The 7,564-nt window shown below is 38.5% G+C and overlaps 1 protein-coding gene across 1 annotated transcript; it reads right to left on the reverse strand.

The window, feature by feature from the left end:
* Window positions 1-4,101: 4,101 nt before the first annotated feature.
* On the reverse strand, window positions 4,102-6,491 carry Reg1a (regenerating family member 1 alpha). The gene is made up of 5 exons (XM_050161997.1): window positions 6,382-6,491; window positions 5,701-5,840; window positions 5,265-5,402; window positions 4,488-4,599; window positions 4,102-4,305 (listed from the first exon to the last, which is right to left on the reverse strand). The coding sequence occupies exons 1-5, from the start codon at window positions 6,443-6,445 to the stop codon at window positions 4,238-4,240; spliced, it is 522 nt and encodes a 173-aa protein (XP_050017954.1). The 5' UTR covers window positions 6,446-6,491; the 3' UTR covers window positions 4,102-4,237.
* Window positions 6,492-7,564: the final 1,073 nt, after the last annotated feature.

The raw sequence follows: 7,564 nt of genomic DNA on the forward strand, positions 1-7,564 counted from the left end.
ATTGGCCTGTAGTTCTCTTTCTTGGTTGAGTCTTTGTGTGGTTTTGGTATCAGAGTGACTGTAGCTTCATAAAAGGAATTTGGCAATGACTCTTCTGCTTCTATATTGTGAAATACATTAAGGAGTATAGGTATTAGGTCTTCTTGGAAGTTCTGGTAGAATTCCGCATTGAAACCATCAGGTCCTGGGCTTTTTTTGGTACCTTCTGTGTTTTATTGGAAGACCATGGATTAAAGTTAGAATTTAACAACAATACTATTTTCAGAAAGCATAAAACTCAGGGAAATTGAACTATCAACTACTGAACCAACTCTGGGTCAAGAGAGAAATTAAAACCTTTCTTGAATTCAATGAAAATGAAGGCACAGTGTATTCAAACATATAGGACACAATGAAAGCAGTGTCAAGAGGAAATTTCATACCACTAAGTGCCCACATAAACAAAACAGAGAAACCTCACATTACTGACTTAACAACATACCTGAAAGCTCTAGAGTAAAAAGCAGCAGACTCACCCAGGAGGAATAGAAGATAGGAAATAATCAAAATGAGTGCTATAATCAAAAAATAGAAACAAAGAAAACAATACAAAGAATCAATAAAACAAAGAGCTGGTACTTTGAGAATATCAACAAGATAGACAAACCCTTATTCAAACTAATCAAAAGGCAGGGAGAGAACATTCAAATTAACAAAATCAGAAATGAAAAGTTGGCATAATAACAGACACTGAAGAAATTCAAAGAATCATTAGGTTATAGTACAAAAACCTATACTCCACAAAATTGGCAAGCATACAAAAATTTGGGGAGGGAAGTGGGGGAGTATGAGGGAAATGAGAGGATGGGAGGAGGTGGAAATTTTTAATAAATAAATAAATAAATAAAATAAACAAATAAAATAAAAAATGTCTAAAGAGATATCATATACCAAAATTAAATCAAGATCAGTTGAACAATTTAAATAAACATATGAACTTCAAAGAAATAGAATCTGTTATTAAAAATCCCCCCTCCCCAAAAAAAACAGGGCTGGATGGTTTCAGTACAGAATTCGAGCAGAACTTTCAAGAAAACCTAATATATATACTCCTCAAAGTTTTCCACATAATAGAAACAGAAGGAATATCACCAAACTCTTTTTATCAGGCTGAGGTTGCCCTAATACCAGAACCACACAAAGACACAACCAAGCATGAGAATTACAGTCCAATCTCACTCATGAACATTGATGCATATGGAAGGAATTAGAAAACACCATCTCAAATATGGTAACCTGGCCTCAAAAAGAAGAATATAGGATGTACTCACTCATAAGTGGATATTAACTATAAACAAAAGAGATTAACTCTATAGTTTAGAATCCTAGAGAAGCTAAGTATCAAGGTGAACTCAAAGAGAAACATGTAGATCTACATGGAAATTGGAAACAGACAAGATTGCCAGGCCATATTGGGAGCATAGAGTTAGGGGAGAAGACAGGGTGGAAGGGGAAGAGGAAGAGAGAAGGGGAATGATGAGGAGAACTTGATGCAATGGGATAGTCAAGATGGATGAAGGACAGAGATGAGGAAAAGGAAAAAGATATCTTTATTGAGGGAGCCATTATAGGTTTAGGAAAAAACTGGCTCTAGAGAAATTCTCAGAAATCCAGAAGGATGACCACAGCAATAGACGATAAGGGGCGTGATCTTGATTTACCTACTGTAGTCAGGCTAATGAATATCTTAAGTATCACCACAGAACCTTCTTCCAGCAACTAATTGAAATAGAGACTGAGGTCTGCATAGGAGCACTGGACTTAGTTCCCAAGATCCAGTTGAAGACTGGGAGGGATGAGAATATGAGCAAAGAGGTCAAGACCATGATGGGCACACCCACTGAAACAGTCTGTCTAAGTTAAAGAAAGCTCATAGATCCAGCTGGATAGAGAAGAAACAAGCACGGGACCAGACTAGTCCATCTGAAAGTGTCTGGCAATTACATGGCTGGGGAAGACTGTGGGGTCACTGGCAGTGTCACCAGGATTTATTCCTACAGCATGTACTGGCTTTTGGGGAACCTATTCTTTTTGGATGGAACCTTGCTCAGCCTAGACATAGTAGGCAGGGTCTTGGGCCTTCCACAAAGCAATGTGTCTTACACTCTCTGAGTATTTGATGGGGTGGGGTGGGAGGATATGTGGAGGGAATGGGAAGAGGGAAGGAAGTGGGAATTTGGATTGATATGTATAATGAAAAACAGATAGTTTGTTTTCTCTTTGTGTGTCTATATATTATTATATTTTTTAATATATCAATATTATATATGTATATATAAGACAGCTGTTCCTGAAACTAGCACAAACGAGAAACAGGAAGTCCTCCCCTAAAGAAGCTGTGCAGTCTTTGCTGGTCTTTGCTGCCAATGTTGAATCAGGAAGAACTTCTTTAAAGGAGCTATAGTACCCATGCTTGTAGCCAGCAGAACTTATCTGACAAAAATAATGTGACTACCAAGAAGAAGCACCAAACTTTTTTTCTGTATCTAGAATTCCTTTTTAAGCTCTCTTAGGTTTTATGTCGATGTAGTCAGCACACATTGGTGAACATTCCGTTGGCAGAGGCTGCTCACTTGTCTCCTGGCTGCTGAGAACCAAATTAATCACAGAAACTATATTACTTGCAACACTGTTTGGTCAAAAGTTTAAGCATATTTCTAGCTGGCTGTTACATATTAAATTTAAAAAATTCTATCATTTTATATTTTATCACGAGGCTTGTAATTTACTGGAAACGTTCATACTGGAGGCTTGTGTCTTTCTCTTCAGGTACCTACATGGCATCTCCCTGGCCCTCCCTACTGCTTTTGACCTATAGCAAAGCAGAATTTACGTAGGCAGGGAAAGCTAAGCTGAGTGCTGGGAGAAAGAAGGGCTGAGTCAGAGAGAAGCCATGGAGCTGCCAGAGACAGATGTACTGAAATTTGCCAGTAAGCCACCGCTACATGGCAATACACAGATTAATGGAGATGGGTTAAATTAATAAATAAGAGTAGCCAATAAGAAGCTAGAGCTAATGGGCAAAGCAGTGATTTAACTAATATGGTTTATGTGTGATTATTTTGGGTCTAAGCTAGCTGGGCAGCTGGAAAGAAGAAGCAGCCTCCTCTTACAAATTGGCATGCCAACATGGTGGACTAAAATTCACATAAAACCTGATAAAGCTTGAAAAGGAATTCTAGACACAAAAAAGACCAGAGTTTAATGCAGCTTCTAGCTGATTGCTGGTGGTGTGTCATTTAAAAAAACTAATTTGGCCTTTATGCTTCTAGTCACCAATATGTTGGTCACCAATTCATTCAATAGTTAAGATCAAGCAATTTTCATTAAAATCTCAATTCAATCATGGCTTCAAATTGATTTTTTGTGTACAAAAGTGTGGCTTCCTAGGAACTCAAGCTTGTAAAATCCCCATGTATTATGTACAAAATACCCACACCATTCACTATTTCTTCAAAACAAAGCCTAAGCAAACACAAAGAGTACAAATGTTTCAAATGTATCACAAACAAAAGCACTAATGGTTGATGAAGGCTGTATTTTTAACAATGGATATGCCAGAGTAAGCTTGTCAGTGCTAGACTTTGTCAAATACCCAGCTGATGTGGGAAGTTCTTCTGTATAGATGTTGGTTTTATTAGTTAATGAATAAAAAAAAAAACTGCTTTGGGCTTATAGCAGGGCAGAACAGAACTAGGCAGGGAAAACTAAACTGAATACTGGGAGAAAGAAGGCAGAATCAGGGAGATGTTAGTTAGCCCTGATAGAGACAGATGCTGGGGATGGAACATTATCCAGGAAGCCACAGACATGTGCCAATACACAGATTAATAAAGATGGGCAAGTTTAGGATATAAGAGCAAGCTAGAATTGCTTGGTTAAGCTATTGGCCAAACACTATTGCAAATAATATAGATTCAGAGTTATTGTTTCAGTTCTGGAGAGGAGAGAACAAACAAACAGCCTCCTGCAACACCCATCCATTAACAACAAACTGTGAACACAGATGACAACACAAGTGGAGGACACAATTTTATTTTCATTATGTTAGGGGTATAAAAATTAAAGTAGCTAAACATACTGCATGTCTATTTTAAGTTCAACAGAGAAGAGTATCTAATTTGTGGTGGATAGATGGTCTTGTTTGATTTTCTAATCCATATTAATGAAGCTCTGGATGTCTGTTGTTCAGGAGACTTTAGCTTTTGAACTTGCAAACAAAGGAGTACTGTGAATCACAGTTTTCATCTTTCCATTTCTTGAAAGCTACAAGTCAATGAAAAAGGTCAGACAGAGATAGTGTGGTCTCATCTGGTTCTAAGACTCATGATACAAAATAAGAAGAACACTTCTATTTCTTGCATAAGTGATCTTTTCTCTTTCTGCAGCCTGAGGTCTGTCCCCAGAACTGAGATAAAGAAGTAAATAGCAATATCTTTTTCTCATACCTGTGTTTGAAGTCAGTGCCACACAATAACCGCGATTGGTCGTGCTTGGAGCTCCAGTGGCCCATGATTTATAGAGAAACAGAGATCCACTGCTCCAGTGCCAACGGCGGTTCTACAGTGAAGGAGACAAATCGAGCCAATGTTACTCAGAAATTTGTAGAAACTCTCAGGCCATGTGCATTTTAAGAAATGGACCGAAATATAGGACAAAATTAAGGATCATACGCCCTTTAAGAATCACAGCGTTTCTTTGCTTTTTTGCATTCCTGAAATATTCATATTCTTCCACTGTCTTTCAGAGAAGTACTCTGAATTTTACAAAGAACTATAAATGTGTATCACAGAAACTGCTCCTAGAGTCTCTTTCTTGAAGTTAACGCTAACCACTTTCAGTATAACACTAGATAGGACTGGCTGGATTGGTAAAGCAACAGATTCACCTAAATCAGGCAATAAATTGTTTTCTTCTGTCATCGCAAAAGAATTTTCTTCTAACACAAATCTACAAGATACACAATAAAGAGTAATGAATATGTAAAAAAACACATCTCAGTAAAAGCAATACGATTAACCATGCATACATGGAGCTTTTAACAAGTTGAGCTGTAGCTATCTCCATAACAACCTGCAGTGAACCTCAACATGCTCATATATTCTAGAATCAACAAATACATTGCTTTTCTATACGTGTTGTAAAATTGGCTTTTTACAATCTAGACTTGATTCTCCCACTTCACCTTCACCTGTGTATTAGGAGATAAGTGGTCACATACTCACATTTTTGGGATCATGGAGACCAGTCCAGACATAAGCATTTGTAGTACCACTCTCCTTAACCAAAGAAGCCACAAAGTTGCCCTCGGCCTGGCTGAGCACTGACACCAGGTGCCCCGAATTCATATTCTGGCAAAAGAGCTGTAAGCATGCAGACAGAAAATAGATTGCTCAATGGAGAAGGGCTGTTTTAAACAATATACTAGCCCCACTAAAGAACGTTGGAGGAAAAGGACAGTGCAGAAATCCTCCCGATGATACCATGACTCAGCCTTAAGATTTCTGCCCAGAAAATTCAGAGTAAAAGTCACCAGCAAGGGACAAACTCAGGTAGGTGGGGCAAATAGGTGATCAACCCTACCTTATGAAGCAACTAGAAAAGGTTAACACTCTCTACCTTCAGATACCTTTCTCTTCTAATATTTCTCTTTTCACTTACATCTGCCTCTCCCCAGGTCAAACGATCTTCCACAAAGTAGTAGCAGTAGGAACCATAGGCATTAGCACCTTCTGGGCAGTTGATCTTGGCAGAAGGAAGATCGTTCTCAGGTATGGGCAAGCCTTCTTCAGCCTTCTTGCCTAGAGAGTAAAAGAGGAGAGTGAAGGAGATGTCAACAATTGGGCAAAGCCTGGATGCTGAGATACCTGTTGTTGAAGTAAGCCCCTCTCTCGGCATGCAAGGATGTAAGACAGACAGTAGGTTGACTTCTATCCTCCTTTCTTACTTTTTATTGCCAGGCTCTCTTTCTTTGAAACAATAGCTCACTATTCATTTCTGGAATTTTTTTCCCCAATTGTATCTTTATTTTTTCCTTTGAAGCTGTTACCTTTCTTTTGTATTTTATGCCTTTTCTTACATAAGAGTCCCTGCATAAAGCCTCCATATATTAATAAGGATGTCTAGATTTAGTCATAACAAATAAGAAAACATTAGTTGTCATGGACAAGGGATAAGTTAATATCCCAATTCAAATTTTCTTGTAGTTGATGATCTATTTCATTGTGATTAGTGGAGTTATAACCTCCAACGTTTACTATGCCCCTTCCAAAAGAACACAAATATCTATAGGAATGGAGTAAAGCCTTCAGGTCTGTAGGGATCATGGTGCATCAAGCCTACCTTGGCAGCATGCCAGGAGCATCAGGCATGCAAACAGGATATGGCATGTATTGTTCCGAGCCATGCTGACCAGAGGGGAGTCTTAGATTTAAATTCCAAATCAGCAGTTCTATTGAAGCAAAAGAGAAGAAAATTTTAGGAGTGGTGAACATAGCTATCTTGATCCTAAACAAAGTCTCTTGTCTCTTAATTTCTTAGTTCAAGAAGGCTGTCTGGCATCCCCATATACTCAACTCCTTCTCTCAAGATTTTTGGAATATATAATAGCCCTAGGAATAGAAAGTCAGCTTGGCCCTCTCCTGAGTTACCAATACTTGTAGAATATTTTATAACATTTCTTTGTCTCTTTTCTCAGAACTAAGTAGACTAGCCTATGCTGAGGAGTCTTCCTCTTGTAAACACACTTACCAGACAGCTGGGAAGAATAAATCTGCCAGACTGTGTACTGGTAGGTCTTTTATATGCAACAGGGTAGGGTAGAAGAGTCTTCACAAATGGTGAAAGGGAGGGACATGAGTCTTATGACATTTGCCTTTGGCACAGATGGCCTACAGAAATCCTGGCAGTAGGAGTCACCTTTTCTGGAACATCATGGGAATAATCACAGGTGATGAATTCTTCATATTCACAGTTGCAAAACTTCTCAAGTTAAAAAAAAATGTTTTCTTCTATAACAGAATCCAGATTCCTAGTTCCCATATCCCTGAGTAGGATCAGAACCCTTCCAAGAACTCAAGATGTTCAAAGGGGAGAGGGGGGCTAGCATGAGCAACCTGAAGATGTGTGACACTAGAGCCGGACAGTCTGTGAGTTCTGGAACAGGGTAGGCAGCCTCAATTGACATGTCACACACCTGCTTGAGACAGCAATAAAAGAATTTAAGATTTAGACAACTTAGATGCCTTCTCTAGCATGCCACTGCATAAGAAATGAAAGCTGAACTTTTTTCTATCCTTGTATTTTCTTCTACTTTTTTCTTTTTGTAAATTTCTATACTGCGTACTCTTTTCTCCCTAAACTTTACCATTTATGGAATCATGATTTGGTTGTTTTATCTACTTCCCTAGATGGCAGGAACCTATGCAGCATGCCTACTCCATTTTTTTTAATATAATTTTTTTTTTTATTGAGAATAGGAAAAAAAAAGTTTCTGCCTCCTCCCAGCCTCCCATTTCCCTCCCCC

This window comes from Alexandromys fortis, unplaced genomic scaffold, assembly GCF_014885135.2.
Source record: "Alexandromys fortis isolate MF-2015 unplaced genomic scaffold, M_Fortis_MF-2015_v1.1 scaffold_105, whole genome shotgun sequence".
NCBI classification, from domain to species: Eukaryota; Metazoa; Chordata; class Mammalia; order Rodentia; family Cricetidae; genus Alexandromys; species Alexandromys fortis.

Excerpts from the sequence above, each read along its gene's own strand:
- Reg1a (XM_050161997.1), bottom strand. The coding sequence starts at position 6,445 with ATGGCTCGGAACAATACATGCCATATCCTGTTTGCATGCCTGATGCTC. Across the intron at positions 5,841-6,381 it reads GCTCCTGGCATGCTGCCAAG|GCAAGAAGGCTGAAGAAGGC; the intron begins GTAGGCTTGATG and ends TTTACTCTCTAG. Across the intron at positions 4,600-5,264 it reads GTCTCCATGATCCCAAAAAT|AACCGCCGTTGGCACTGGAG; the intron begins GTGAGTATGTGA and ends CCTTCACTGTAG.